At 41.5% G+C, this 16,420-nt stretch overlaps 1 protein-coding gene across 31 annotated transcripts in view; it reads left to right on the forward strand.

Moving 5' to 3' along the window:
- The window catches only part of rims2 (regulating synaptic membrane exocytosis 2), a 169,506-nt gene that overhangs the window by 111,899 nt on the left and 41,187 nt on the right, over positions 1-16,420 (forward strand). For 20 of the 31 annotated variants that reach the window (XM_023963912.1, XM_023963916.1, XM_023963922.1 and 17 more), the window contains 5 exons: positions 203-319; positions 3,959-4,144; positions 5,361-5,467; positions 12,755-12,787; positions 16,271-16,371. In XM_023963912.1, the coding sequence (XP_023819680.1) occupies positions 203-319; positions 3,959-4,144; positions 5,361-5,467; positions 12,755-12,787; positions 16,271-16,371 (544 nt within the window). The remainder of the gene's footprint in view (positions 1-202; positions 320-3,958; positions 4,145-5,360; positions 5,468-12,754; positions 12,788-16,270; positions 16,372-16,420) is intronic. The other 11 variants (XM_023963919.1, XM_023963924.1, XM_020709923.2 and 8 more) reach the window with 6 other exon arrangements.

Genomic DNA, 16,420 nt, shown 5'->3' on the forward strand with positions numbered 1-16,420 from the left:
CGACTAAACACATTCTTCCAGCAGAACTATCAACCACCATCTCAAAGATCATGTATTTATAATCTGAATAAACTTTCACCACAGAGATTAATTTTGTAATCTAAACTCAAATGTTTATATTGACCTCCCTCTGTTGTAAAATTGCCTCCCCTTGAGGTGAAAACCAAAGAAAAGCTCACACACTGTGATATTTTTTTGCCAGCCGTGACCGTCGTGTTTACCCACTCTGCAGAGAAGATGCGGTCAGGTTACTGCGTTCCACTAGGATGTCCCGGGCCCATTCTGAGGCCTCCTACTCCTCCGATTATGACTACGAGAGGTATTGCAATGCACTCCTGCAGCATCTGTGCATTTGGCATCTTGTGGTCTCCTCAAGTCGTCTCTCGTTCGTGTTTAATTTATCTTTAATCGTACGTTTGATGACAGAAAAGGATATCTTGTCTGATATCTGTTTTTTGAAGAAGTCATCACAGCTCTGAAGTTGTGTAGCTGCACATGAATGATACACAACTGATGGTGTAAGTGGAGGCTCAGAGCTGCTTGTGTTGCTGCTGTCAGCTGTGTGTATACTGGTCATGCTGTAGTGACTGAGCTGTTCTGCAGGTGATGTTGTTTCTGCTCCATACACTTCCCAACAGCAGCAGTTATAAAGCAGGTCTGTGTGATTTATATAGATGTAAACACATTCGGCAGCTACTCATTGAAGGATTCAATGCTTGGAATACTGTATTTTCCACATTACAGGGCGCGCTGCATTAAAAGGCGCACCATCATTGCATGGTCTATTTTCCAGTTGATGTCATATATGACACACCCAAATATAAGGTGCATTAAGTGGGACACAGACCGAATCTGAATTCTTCCCCTACCCCTCCGGCTTCTCCCTATCCCTCCAATTGTAGGGGCATTAGGAGGGTTAGGGGTGTCTGGAAAAGTTTTTTGAATGGGAAACCCTCGTGGTTAAGGGGTCTGTATCCCTCCACACACGAGGCTATGCTGCGGAGGAGAAGCGCATTTCTTCGCATGGGTGTGCTCTAAAGGACGGAAGTTTACATTTAAATGTAATTAAAGACTTTTGGTTTTAGCATGACTTTTTAAAGTTATAAAACTGATGTTGTACATTTTCCAAGCGCTGCTAGCTCCTTGTCAATGTGGATTACCGGCGACTATTGATGACGTCATTGAGTGGGAGTGATGTCCGAATTAGAAGAAACAATTTTTGTACGGGTGCGTCCTAAGTCAAGGGCCGCATTCTTCAATGGCCATGGCCTTCCCGGTGACATTGGCTGGGTCCTTCGTCAAACGAGTAGGACAGATGTTAGCGGCTGTGAATTTGGACAAGTCTAGCCTTTAGATCAGGGGTCCCTAGATCCAGGCCCAAAGGCCCTGCTGGTTTTCCAGAAACCCTGCCTTATTTGCTGTTGATTACCTGGATCAGGTCTGTTTAGCCAGTAAGGAGCTTCAATGGCAGGTTGGTGGGAGAACATGTAGGACACCGGTCCTCGAGGCCTGGATTTGGGGACCCTTGCTTTAGATGATCTCAGCCGTTACATCGGCGAATGCACCGTGAATCCAGAACAGAGGAATAGTGAACCAGACATGAAGCTCAAAATGTTGGAGGTGTTATTATAAAAAGGTGTAATTATCTTCCACTCCGGGTCCCGCTTCACAGGCCGCCAGTGTTGTCAGAAAATCTCCGGGTTCGGCCGCGATGCATCTTAGGATATGGACAGCATAGAAGGACACACCAGACCTTTCCTTGAAATTGGGAAAAAATAGGCCATATTTGTTGGATGCATTTGAAAGAGTTGTTGAATTTGGACAGCACTTGTCGCGGCGCTGCGACGTAAGCAGCCTACAAATGCAGCCCAGGAAGAACGCAGCCCTCCAATTTGAACACAGCCCAAAGCTCTCCGTTAGGTGGGCTTAATGTAGGGGTAGGGAGAAGCTGTAGGGGAAGTATTTGGATTCAGCCAAAATAATCAGAGATAAGTCTGTCTGTCAGTCAGTCAGACTTCATCAACTGAGTTCACAGTAACTCTAGTTCCTGTTTACAACACGCTACATGTTAGCTACAATAGAAGCATAAGCACCAATAGCATATTTACAATACATATATCTCCCAACCTTGTTTGCAACGCATAAAAAAACACACTGATACAATTAAAACAACTGTTGCTGTGACTATGCAACTGCCTAACTGCCTGTATTCACAAGGGGGCCATAGTCTGGGACTCCCTGTGCCGGCGCTCAGCCTGGAAAAAATACAGGGTGGTGTCAGAAGGGGCGTAGGAACTTCTGCCATAGCAATGTGTGTGAATCAGTAAAGGTTTATTCACTGTGGCGACCCCTAAAAAGACACATATAAAGGTAAACAACAACTGTGACTACACTCCAATCCTTTATAACACATAAAATACATTACATTCTGACACCGCTACATGTTAGCCACATTCGAAGTGTTAACAATACTTGTAACATCCAACCTTGTAATCCAACCAATGGGTAAAAAAACAAACTTATGCGGCCATATCAAATGTTACTATGACTGTATATCATCCGACCTTGTTTGCAACTTGTAAAAAAAAAAGACTGACAACTCAAAATTGCTTCAACCTCAGTGAACACAACCAGAATCAATCCATGTATAGGACGCTCCAGATTATAAGGATAACATATTTTTTACCTTCTAAAGAAATATGAATCAGAGATGGCAGAAATTGCAAATATTCAGGAACTGATTGTACTGATCTTTTACCAGCACTGTAATAAAAGAAAATAGTTACATTAATTTGTAGCACAAAATGAGTATTATTTTATGCCTGTGAGTGCTGTAGCCCTGTGGTTTTCCACATTTGCATAGATAACTATGTCAAAGCTAGCTGCAGACATACCCATCTGATTTTTTTTCTGGAGGAAATGCTTTCTGAGGAGGAATTGAGCCTGTGGGACGCTTAGGGCGTGTGAAGCCATTAGAGTATTTTTCTGCAATGAACACAGAAAACATTGACAATAAGTTTGTTGACTCAGTTTATAATTGAAAAAGTGTTTCACTTACTAAAGTCGTTTATTTTAAATGTGTAAGTCTTTTAATGGACAATGACCTTTATAGTTAAAATGACTTAATAGTGGAAATTATTTTCAAATCATCAATCATCAATCATATATATATATATATATATATATATATATATATATATATATATATATATATATATATATATATATATATATACATGCTCCTTTTGGTGATTTGAGATTGTTTTTATGGGTACCTGATCTGCTTAGTTCCCACCCAGCACAGAAAATCATGCATGCTTTACTCACTAACCCTTTCATCACAGTTTCACTAAATTTTTGTGCATTATTGTGATGTCTGCTCTGATAATTTGTGCTCCTTTCTTTGTTGTGTGTTCTCAGTGTTGAAAAATGTTTGTTTTTAAATCATTTCTGTTAACCAACTTCACTTGTTATTTTTTCCTTTTAGCCCTTTTTGCTCAGACGATCTGCATTCTCTGTGCCAAAACAGTTTCAGTGAAAGAAAGCGTGGTCCATTTGACTGATGTATGAATTTTTTTCTTGCACTGCAGTTCATCTGAAACCATCAAATAGACCTGGAAGTCGAACGTTAAAGTTACGCTTTTTCCACCGTTTCCAGATCTTACATTTCTCTAAACCACTGAACGATTTGGGTGGAATTTATTTAAACAAACTTTCAAATGTGCATGTTTCACAACACTTTTCGTGTTTTGCGTGTACAAAAAATGGATCCATTCTACTCCAAAGAATTTTGATGTGATTTTTGCCTTTGTTGACAACAAAAAATGATCCAAAATCTAAAAGTTCTGTGGTGCAAAAATACCTGTTTCCCCTCATGCTGTCCACCCTGACAGCCTAATGTGCCCCTGGCCTGTGGAGTCCCACTGAGTGCCTGCCTGTCTCTCAACAACCCCTGTAGGAACCACGGAGCCATGGATAGACACGAGTATCACAGCAGGTCCCGCTCTGCAGACCAGCGGCCCGTTACAGAGCGCCTTGCACCCCGCTCACACTCTACTGAACGCCCCCACGACTCTTCCATCATGAGGTCCATGCCATCGTTGCCGTCTGGGAGGTCTGCTCCCCCCTCTCCTGCCATGACGAGGTGTGACCCCGACTGGAGAGGCTAACCAACTAACAGCAAACTGGAGTTTTTTTTTTTTTTATTATTGTTCTTGAGCCACAGCTGCATTGGAGGGAGAAATGATTTGAAAGTTAGAGGAAATGATATCCAAAACTGTGTTTTTTAGAGTAAAATTAGCTTTTTCTAACTCATTTTTGACTAAATTCAAATATGCATCCAGTTCATTTAAAGAGCTTCATATCAGGTTAAAGCTGATAAATTTGTCTAAAACTAGTGAAGTAACCTTTTAAAGAAATGGAATCACAGATTTTCTGTTTTCTGAAGTTCTGTGGTTCATTTAGAACTCGGTAGAGAAAATAATTTCAGCCTCCAGATTTGCTCCTCTGACTCGTGAATGTGCAGCTTTAGAGCATCCACACCTCAGAATGACTTCTGATGATTTACCTTCCAGCCTGTGGCTTACTAACTGAAAGAAATACCCTCCCTTTACTAAAAAAGATGACCCCTCCCCACATCCTGCTACCATGTCTCACCTCACCTCACCCCCATTGAGTGCACCCTCACCTGTTTCTGTTGGACCCAAGAATGGATGTGGTGTTTGATTTCACACACATCAAAGGCCCTGGTTTGATCAGGAGTCCCCCCATCACTGCTACACGTGATGAGAGGACTTTTTACTTTGAGTTCATTCCTAACATTGACTGGTTTTGTTTGTTCCGTGATGGCATCCTGTTTGTTTTGAGTTGGAAGCCCTTTGGGGACGGTCTGAACGCATCGTCGCACTGGCCTGCTGTGTTCTGCATTGAGCTCTCTTTTCCCTGCAGTTTGACGAGTCGACTGTACATGCGATTCACACCTGGCAGGTTTTTTTTGGTTGTTTTCTTTTATTTTTATTTTTGCAGCTCAGGTCCCCAGAGCTGAAGTATCCCTCCACTCCCATGCCATGTGCCAAAATGCCTTTGCTGTGTGCATCCCCTTTCTGTTTGAAGATGCAAACAACACCGCAAAGTTCACAATGATTTAGCTTTTGTGGATTTGTTGTAACTTTGTCTTCAAGAGGTCATTTTATGAAATAAACTAACTCAGGCGTCCATGATCGTACAAATTGTTTTTTATTTATTTATTTACATGTCTTTGCTGCTGTAACAAAGAAATATGGACCCTGTAGCCTCTAGAACCGTCCTGAAGCTCCTGACTCTAGAACTCATGCAGGTGTCCATTGTTTTTTGTCACATAGAGCGCATCCTCGTAGTGGATCAGTCCAGATCAGCCCAACTGGTACCCCGATGTCCAGTAGACGAGGTCGGCAACTCCCACAGCTTCCACCCACAGGAATGGACAGAAGTAAGTCAGCTGGATGTTTTCTGTTGTTTGGATTTTGGTCATTCATATATGTGAGTGAGATCGGGGTTTTTCGTTATACATTTATCATTTGCTGCTGTGAAAGGAAAGCTTCTGAAGTAGGAATTGCTCCGGCTCATTTGGAAGCTTTACTTTATGTATGTTTCACCTTTCATCTGTTGCATTCTTGCCCAGTTGATTTTTTATTCTTTCTCAGAAGATGGAAGCGAAGGAACAGAGCTTTGTGAAGGTCTGTACCTGAATGTGTGGGTTTGGCCTCTCAGACAGGAAGTGCTGCTATTTAATCTAAAGGTTGACATCCCTTTATAATGGCAAGTGGTCAGGTTCAGTGGAACTAAAGCTGGCTTTTGAACACTGAACCTGCCCCCCGTTGCAGTTGTGTTGTTGAAATTTTTCAACTCTTGTCTTAATTGTTCATTAAATCTCTCAGTTTCACATCAGATGTTTGTGATCACTTAACCTGAAAAAAGTACTATTTTTTTAAACCAAATCCCTTAAATAGACTGTCAGAGACAAAGTCTGAGCATTCCTCATCAGTGCTTTGGTAAATTGTGTTGTGAAAAGTTGTAAGAAGTCTCGAAGTCTGACTTTGGGATCAGGTTAAAAAATAGTGCTCCAGATGGTTCAGAGCAGGTGGTTTAAGAAATGTGCAATTTAGCACTTTTGCAGGGAGGGCTTAGCCAGAGGTTGAAAGGTTCAATTAAAAATAGTGTAGTTTAAAAAAAATATTTTCACTTAAGTTAAGTACAGGGGGGGGGGGGGGGGGGGTACTCAGTCCAGTCCTCTTAGAGTCAATCTTATTAAAGATGTGGTAAGACTTCTACAGGAAGTAAAATTGTTTTTAAAAGTTTACTTGAAGACCCATTCCAATAAGAATCATGGGTTTAGTGTTTTTATCGTGTTCTTGTAGCCGTTCTCTCATGATGAAGGACAAATGTAAAAAAACAAATTAGAAATAAGCTTAAAGCTGCATTTTTAAGTATTATTCAAATTGTGGTCAATCAGAAGCAGAAGACAAAATGCAGTTTGAAAAGGCTCTCAGTGGTAATGTTAGCGTGGAGCTGTGAGGGGCTGTGAGCTAGTGGGAGAAGGCGTAAACACAGAAAGGATTTGTTACCAGCAGAGGCTTACTTCTGCACCAACAGTCATGCCCCCAATGCAGAGGCGACTTTCTACTGAACTGCTGTCGCTATGCAGAAACTATGTTCTAGAAAATTAACGTTTTTTTTATTCTGGCTAAAAACGGCATAATCATTATTTAAAACAATTTCAAAATGGAATAAAATATGGTGGCAGTGCGTCTTTAAGTAATGCAACAGTGTGAGCGTGCGCTCCAGAACACTTTTGTGTATTTTGCTGCTGACAGGTAGATGTTAAGTGTCTTTTTCTGCCTTCAGTGCTGTAGATTTTTGTGAAGCGCTCATTGTTTCATTTTGTGTGTTTGTGTCTGACACCTGCTACGATGGAGCAGGACAAAAGTGTGAGGAATCTGAAGCCCTCACTGCTCGTGCAGGTGTTTGTGTGTGTTTGTGTGTGTGTGTGTGTGTGGGGGGGGGGGTGACATATTCTCTATTCTGCAATGAAACAAATTTCAATTGATTTATTTTTTTTAGCATATACCATGTTTTAGAATATCCTAGAGCTGGAGAGCTGTTTTCTGTTGAAGTGCATGTGTTGGTGTACATTGAGCCACAAGCTTAATGAACTGAGACTATTGGCAGAAAGGGAAGCTCCCCACAGTCTTTACTTCCTAGTGTCCCATCTGTTCATGTGGCCTGCTTGTGTCCTCTGACTGTGTTTGGCCATGACTCAGCACTGGTAACTGTTCCGATGGAGATGAGTTTACCAGAGTTCTTCCAGGGGTTTGCTGAACAGAAAGCTAATAATGAGTTGAATAAAAAAAATAGACCACCAATCCAGAAGTGCAGGATTTTCTGTAAAGAACAGAAGATAATGGGATGGTGGTGTTTGTGTGCAGATCTGAAGCTACACGTTTCTCATGCAGAATGTGCAGCATCAGAGTAACTGACACTGAGTTAAGGTTTCACAGAGTGGTTGTGTCATGAGCGTATCTGTCTCTGTGCTAGCTGAAGAAAAAGCCCATCCGCCGGTTAACGGGAGGAAAGGCAAGTCCTCTGAATGCAGTGATAGTGTGAGTTTGCTGTGAAGGCCTCTGCCATCCTGCTCTGACTTTGACTCCAACGCTTCACCTGCTCCCACTTATTCTGCTCTTACTTTCTTCGGCACACTTACAGTCTTATTGCAGTCTTGCTGTTTCCACGTTTTGTCCGTTCTACAAACTGAAGAAGGTTCGTTTCCATTAAACTAATGCTGAGTGATCAAATTACGGACCTGAATGTAGTTACAGCTGAAGTTAATCCAAAGAGACTGCTGTCCTTAGGATTTCTGCTGCTCTGTGTTTCTCTAATAAGACCTCAAAGTCCAGTCTTCCACATCCTTTCATGCTAATTATTTCTAGTCAGCTTCACTTCATAAAGACGGAGCTCACAGTGTCCACTTTGGCAATTATTTGTAGGAAGTATGGATTGCCAAAAAAGCTTAGCAACGACCTTACTGTTTTATTTGTTATTTTTGTGGATAGTCCACACAAAACTACCAACTATAATGGAATTAGAATAATTAAATAAATATAATATATTTTTTATAACTGCTACCAAAGATGCAACTTAATTTTTAAAGGAACAGTTGCCCCTTTTGGCCAGCAGATGGGGCAATGATCCCAAATTTGGGAGAGGTGGTCTTGCTTTCATAAACTAAAAAAGGACAGTTTTCCATCGAACTACTGTTTGTTTAAAGTTCAAATTCACCATAGACGTTATGTAACAACATTTATTAGAAGTCAAAAACATAATTAGAAAAAAAGAAAGTTTGTTTTTTTAACGATTTTCAACATCGAGTGTCCAGATAAGTGGGTCTGTGCCTTTGTGTACATATTTGTATGTTTTTTTACCGTAGAGGTCACATGGGAGGATCAGCAGCGAGCGCTGAATGGCTCACTTTCAGATGGGGGGCCACAGCCACACCCCTCGCTCACCGACGCAGGTTGGTTGGTGTGTGAGTGAATTCTGACACTTTAAAAGGGGTTCTACTCTGTGGAAGGTCAAGTTGGCCGAAAGCCAACTGTAAGAATCCAGCCATAATTTAATGGAGCCTTAGCCTCATTTTCACCTGACCTTTAGTTCAAAAACTTCTTTCAGCAGGTTGTTTCTCACCACAGAACATCTGACAAATGCCTGTCCTGTTATGTTTGCATCTCATCTCCTGAATACAAAGTTCACGTTTTTTTCTTTTTTAAATTAGTTTTGGGAGTAACCTTGTTTACTTATCTCAAACTTCAAACATTGGGCTAGTGAAGTGGTTGAGTTTTGTGTTTGTGGCTGGAGTGTGTTTTTTTTTGTCATTTCTACCATATAAAGTTCATGGTTTTAAACAAAGCATAGAATATGTTGTTGTTTGTGCCTGATAAACAATGGTTCCTATAGGCTTGGTCTATGACAGCCTTTCTCAAAGAGTGGTCCGCGGACCACTGGTGGTCCGTGAGGCGGCACGGCGGCAACCGGAAAAGTTAGTCTGCCTTGGAGTTGAACGTCAACTTAAAATATGGATCAGTGGCTTAGGACAGGGTCGCTTAAAAGAAACTCAGATGAAATATATGACACAACTGTAAAGGTGCTACGAGTTGATGAAAATTCGAGTAGTTCCGTTAACAACGCTACGGAGGTCCAGGAAGATGTCGCTAACGTCATAGCGAATTTATCAAAAGAGACCCCGCCGCAAAGCTGTGAAACTCGCCATCAGCGTGAAAAATCCACCGCTAAGGTGAAACGAAAATATCACAGCGACTACATACAGTTCGGGTTTTTTTGGACTGGAGAGGAGGAAGATCCCAAACCACACTGTGTTTTGTGCTATGAAACTTTGGCTAACGAGGCTATGAAACCTGCAAAATTAAAGAGGCATCTGGAAACTAAGCACAAGGAGTACCAGGGGAAACCTATTGGATTTTTTGAAAGAAAACGCGATGAACTGAAGAAACATATGATGAAAGAGACCTCCCAGTTTTTTGCACCTGGAGAAAATGCGAAGGCTACAGAGGCGTCATACAAGGTATCCCTCTTGATTGCTAAAGCAGGAAAACCTCATTCGATTGGTGAGAATTTAGTTAAACCAGCTGCAAAGGTGATGGCTAACATATTGTTTGGGGGAAAAGCCGGCGACGAAATTAACAGGATTCCTCTCTCCAATGACACCGTCCAGCGGCGCATAAAAGCTATGGCTGAAAGTGTCGAACATCAGTTGGTGACACGTTTACGCCAAAGTCAGTTTTTCTCACTACAATTGGATGAATCTATCGACCTGGGGAATGAAGCAAATCTGTTGTGTTTTGTGAGATATATTTATGCCGGTGGATTGCATGATGAGTTTCTCTTTTGTCGTTCCTTACCAACCAACACAACAGGAGAAGCAATTTTTCATTCACTCAATGATTTCATTGTGAAGAATAACTTGGACTGGTCAAGATGTGTCGGGATTTGCACCGACGGTGCAACCGCAATGACTGGAAAACAGAAAGGCCTCGTAGCGCGCATTCGCGCAGTAGCGCCATCTGCAGCAGCAACACACTGTTGCATCCACCGTGAACAACTGGCTGTGAAAAAAATGCCACAGTGCCTAAAATCAGTACTGGATGAGAGTGTGAAAATAGTTAACAAGATCAAAGCAAAACCACTCAACTCGCGTCTTTTTAAAGCTGTGTGTGAAGAAATGGGAAGTGAACACACAAAACTCCTTTTTCACACTGACGTTCGCTGGTTGTCGCGTGGAAAAGTCCTCACCCGTCTGTTTGAACTGCGAGATGAGGTAATGTTATTCCTGCACCACAGTGATGAACTGTACGACAGAATGCATGATTTCCAGTGGCTTGCAAAGTTGGCATACTTGGCTGATATTTTCAGCACTCTCAATACTTTGAATGTGGCACTGCAAGGGAAGACTGTCACCATCTTCAATGTCCAGGACAAAATTAAAGCTACACGCCTCAAGATGGAATTGTGGTGTGGCCGTCTCGATCGCAGAGAATTCGACAGTTTTCCAACACTCACTGATTTTCTCCTTGCTTCTGGGGAGGATGTGGATGGGAGCACAGTTGCATCCTTCAAACAACATCTGCAAGACCTGCACTCACAGCTAGGAATATATTTCCCAGAATTAGATGCAAGCTTTGATTGGATCAGAAATCCATTTGGGGACAAAACGCACATTGAGCAATTCACTTCCAAGCTTTCCCCAACAGAGGTTGACAGCCTTGTGGACATTGCATCAGATGGGACACTGAAGACAACTTTCAGGGAGAAAGGTTTGACTGACTTTTGGCTCCACATCCAACCTGAGCATCCCCAGCTGGCTGACTCTGCTCTGAAACTGTTGATGCCGTTTCCAACTACCTACAACTGTGAAGTTGGATTTTCCACACTTGTTGGCCTGAAAACAAAGCAGCGCAACCGAATCAGTGTGGACTACGATATGAGACTGAAACTCTCCAGTTTGGAGCCAGACATTGCTTCACTCATGGCCCAGAAAAAGCAGCACCATTCTTCCCATTAAGATGGCAAAAAAGACAGTGAGTGAGTAGAGACTTTGATATTGGTAAAGCTGTTGTTTTGCGAGCAGTTCAGAATTAGGTGGTCCGTGAGTGTTTGTGTTATGGGTTAAGTGGTCCTTGGTCTGAAAAAGTTTGAGAAACACTGGTCTATGAGGATGAATTTGTAAGAACTATTTCAAAATCTGTTCATGTTTGGATCAGGTTTGGTCTGCATCCTGCCCTCGTGTGAACGTGTACGTCACCCGTGTTAATCAGCTGCTCTCTTGATTATCATTTGACTCTCTTATGAGACGGTGCCAGCTGTACAAAGAGATGAAAGCAGGTGATTCAGAGATCCCACATTGTCATTTTATTCATGTGACACTTCATTAGTCACTCTGATGAAGCACTAATTGAGCTGAATGCTAATTTTTGATGTGGGTGGTGAAAAAGCAAAGGCGGACGTGTGGCCGTCGTTCCAGCTGTTGCTTCTGGGTGACAGAGTTTAGACTGCAGCACTGATGAGCGACGGGACAGAGATGCTGACATCCGTTCATTGAGAGGGGAGGAGATCATTCTGTTGGATCAGGATGAACCCATGAAGACGCATGTGGATCCCTTATTAATGTGTCAGGTGTTGACATCACCACTTGTTGGAACCGTTTGCTTTCTGGAGGATGTAAATACAGCAAACCATACACCTTAATGATAAATAAAACCTTGCAGTTGCTACAAATATTCAACAACTATTCTAGTTGGCCTCACAAAGAAATTGCTGAACATTTTAGCCCTTTACAAAGGCTCTTTATGCCAGGGGTAAATGATGCTCAAACACCTTTGCAGCAAAAACAGGCACAGCTTCTTGTTGATGAAATGTGTTCTCACTTGACTTTGTCACACAGGCGTGAGCTTGATTTTGACATTATGTGGGTTGTGGTGAAAGTGGAGCCACACTGTGTAAATCTGCCTTGTTGAGTGCTTCCTGAATGAAGTTTATTTTATAAATCTCATCTTTGCACTCTTCCACATCCTCATCAAGTTTCACCTTCTTGGTGAAACTCTGCAACACCCTTTTGGCTTTTTTTTGTGTGCTCGCTGCTGTTGTTGCTTTGAGTTTCTTTCGCATTTATATCATTTCTCCAGGCGTTCTCCACAAAGTTGTTGTGCCATGCAGAAGTGACGGACACTTTTCTCTTCACTTCCCTTCAGCAAGGACCCAACTTTTTTCTGGTTGCGGGCATTAACAGATCTTTACTGTTTCAGCTCTTTTTCTTCTAAAGCCCAGAATCTACCATCTGAATCCCCCCTACTTCAAGATTCCAGACACTAAACTCTTGGCCTTCTATCATAGCTTCTTCTGGCCTGTTCTAATTGAACCTCTGGTGGAGTTTGTCTGTTCCTGCTGTTCTCCATGTTTTTTTGTGTGTGTGTTTTGTGCTTGTTGTGTCGTCTCGTTGTTGTTGTGTTGTGTCTTTATTCACCCCTCCGTCCCAACTCTTTTCAACCATTTCCTTTTTCCTCTGACCCTCCACACCTTTCATGTTCACTACTGGCGTCCTCCATCCTCTGCCTTCTGCTCACCACCGCCCCTCCTCCCCGTCGTGCATCCTCTCAAAGCCATGTCCCTCTCTTTGTCTGTCTGTATTCATTTTGTGATGCGAACCCAGAAGACACGGACTCACCAAGTTGGACGAACTCAGGTCTGTCCCTTCTTCTTTTGCATCCTGTCTTTTCTGACTCGGCATCCCCCTAAATCCCCTTGACGTCTGCTCAGCTCGCCCTTTCCTCATCTCAGCCTTCTTTTCTCTGCCTGCCTCCATTCCTTTGTGGTGTTTGCTTTATCTTCAGGTGATGCTAGGTCATGCCAACACTTTACTTTTTGCTGTGAACACACTTTGAGAGCTCACTGTTCCCACAATTAAAATATTTCCACAGTCCTTTTGTGGGATGGTAATAGCAGTTTTCTTCTTTTGATGGCTCTTTCTGGATAAAATTATGTGTAGCTTTACAGTCTACTTTGATAAAAACATTCAAATATTTAAAACTTACCAAAGGTTATGTGTTTCTGCAACGATCCATATTGGCTGCAGCATTACAGTGTTACTGTTAGCTATAGTTTTAACTTCACAAAGTGAGTGGTCTCTGCTGGTAGAGCTGGATCTCCTGGTGCAAAGATCACACCAGTTTTAGTTTTTGTCAAATACTATGGTACAGCCCTTCTGGTACCTCACTTATTTTACAAAGAACAAAGTATCTTTAAAGACCCACTGCAGTGAAAATTGTGTTTTTCATTTGTACTTTAGGCATTTCCTCATCAATCCATTCTTTTAACCCGCTGTAGCCCTTTTGGGGTCACACAGACGCCAGAGCCTAACATGGCTATTGTTGGGCGAAGACGGGGTACGTCCTGGACAGGTCACCAGCTTGTCGCAGGGTCGCACACTTATCTGCACCCACAATTAGACATAGGGACAATTAAGAGAAATCAATCAACGTTTCAAGCATTTTTTGGGACTGCGGGAGGAAGCCAGAGTGTCAGGAGCAAAAGCACGGGTAGAAACTACAGAACCAGGGCATTCTTGCTGTGAGGCGAAAGTACTTACCACTGCTCCACTGTACCCGATAGAAAACAAATAATAATAAATTAAAGTAAGCTTAAAATTTGGATTTTGGCTAAATATGGCATAAGTATAATTAAAAGATCACTAAGAAAACTTTTACAAAAGATCAAAAGTTCATTGAAGTGGGAATTTAATGCTTAGATAGAACATTATTAAATAATAAAACAAAATGTTAGTTTTCGCATCAGGTTACTTTTTACACATGCACACTAGTCTAATCTGCAGAGACTTTAAGTAGCTTTAATGAAAATTTCAGTTCCCCTTTTCTTGTCTTTTAGGGCCAATTCATTACTCTAAGATGCACGCAAAGAATGCAGAAAAATGAATCCATGCAGCAAATGTTATGATCTAATTTATTACCTTTATTCTGAATTGTTTAATCCAGCCCATATCAATCCAGTTTAGACACATCAGCTACATCCCTCCTTCACTAAAAAAACCCCAGACCAGTACACCTGGGCGCTGCCCCTCCCACCACCATCACCATCGCCACCACTGTCATGACTCAGGTTGAGGAGGTTCTGAAAAACACAGTAGGCGGGTTAGGTCACTCCCGGGTTTCTCGAGGCTCCTGATGTTATATTACTGTCTCAGCTTACATGTTTCTGCAGCATCACATGGACGTTGTTGTGGTTCCCCCTTTGTTGGTAAACGGTAGCAGCGGAGCCCCTCTTTAAAAAAGAACAACAAAAACGGTCCTAAATACACAAAAAAAACAAAATACAATAAAACACATCGTCCCCCAGCATCTCTGGATAGGTTGTTGAAGGAGTGTTGGAAAAGAGTTGATTGGAGTTGATTGTCAAACCTTAGAGGGGAACAGTGTTGTTCTAGCTGAGGCAAACTGGACCAGTTCCTTCGCGAAGTTCCATTTCTTGAGGGATCTTGTAGCTTTTCACATCATTTCACGTGTTTTATTGACTTACAGGAGTGTTTTGGAATGCTTCCCATTCACATGATTTGATTCCTGTACTTTCCTATGGGAGCCTTTGAAATCCATTTCTCCTGTTTGTATGTGACAATCCTTCTGGCTTCTTCTTTACGCCCGTTTGATTGTGTGTAAGGTCCCAGTGGCTGCTGGAGCCTATCCCATCCATCATAGAGTGAAGGCAGGGTACAGCCTGGACAGGTCAGTGATGTCTGCCTCCCCAACTGAAGAAGGAGTCAGTTCCACAAAGAAGGAGACTGAAGCAAAAACCGTTGCAAGTGCACTATGTCCCACCACTTTACCATTTTTTAGTATTCAATATTTATATTGAAGCTAAACTTTGTGTAGTTCAAATGTCTAATTATTGACACAATTGTGTGTCTTTTTAAATTTTGTAAAATTCTCTCAAACTGATTCTCATGTATAAAGTTACAGCATACAGACAAATATAGGATGATTAAAGTTGTAAAAGTAACCGGGTCATATAGATTTTATGTATCTTCAATAAAGGCTGAGGAGAAATTTCTGTGGGTTGTTAGATCATTTTAAAAGCAGCGATGTTATAGAAAAAAGAAAAACACTGCGGCTCTCACAGTTTGTTTCTGTGTGTGTGTAAGCTGATGCATGAGTAGATTATTTTAGGCATGACATCTGCTTGCTGGTGTGCTTTCACATTTGCTTTATTATTCCTGCCATGTTACTCTAAATTACAGACAAAATAGAAGCAAAGCTCCACTCATGGTTCTATGGATGTTTTCCTGTTTCAACGTTTTTACACAAAGACTTTCATTTTTTGGAATGACTGTCACACACGTTTTACTTCAACCAGACATTTTTAATTTAAGGAAAGTGATTGTTTGTTTTTGACAAAACACAGTCGTTTTTTGAGTAAATATTACCCAAAAAACTACTGTGAAAGTTAAACTTGTGTCGCATAAATCCACTAAAGTGACTATAAATTGAAATGTGATAAGGTAAATACATTTAGTGTAATTTTAAAATGTCATAAGAACATTATATCAAACTGTTTACCTTTACTGTGTTTCCATAAAACTCCCAGTTTCCTTAAACATTTCGGGCTGAGGAAAAATACAAATTTTAGGACATGGTTCATGTTTGATCAGTGGGATGTTCAGATGTTAAACTGGAATGAAGTGGCACTCGACTGGAGCTTTAGATAAAGGTTTATCTGGGTTTAGGTTAATGGAGCTTCAAGTGAATAGACTAGCAGAGCAGATCCTCTGGGAAAAGCTAACTTATAGCGCCCTCTGTGGGGTAAACGCTGCAGCACAAGTTATCATCTGAAGTTGTGTTTTTGAATTAAAAAACAGATTTAAGTGTGTGTTCTGCTGACAGTTCAGTACATATATGACATGTTCGTTTCAACTGATCTCACAATTTGAACAAATGGTCAAGAAGAAAGCTTCTTTTAGCTTGCCTTTACCTGTTTGTGTGTACTGTTTTTTGTTTTTTTACAAATACAGCAAACCATTTAGGCTTTTCATAGGAAATCTCTCCCTTTCATGGCTTATGTCTCTGCAGAAACATGTTTTTTTTTTACCACATGTGAGTTCTCCACACCATCAGACCTCTTCTCCAGCACCTGTCTGATCAGCATCTGTTGTATTTCTCAGGTATGGACATGGATGAGAGGACCAGGCAAATGAGAATGAAGATGAACAAGTACAAACAGGGAGCGGGCTCTGACTCCAGACTGGAACAAGACTACCACAAGGTACAAACATGTGCAAATACATCACAAACGGCCATTATACAAATGTCCA

This window comes from Oryzias latipes, chromosome 16 (assembly GCF_002234675.1).
Source record: "Oryzias latipes chromosome 16, ASM223467v1".
Classification (NCBI taxonomy): domain Eukaryota; kingdom Metazoa; phylum Chordata; class Actinopteri; order Beloniformes; family Adrianichthyidae; genus Oryzias; species Oryzias latipes.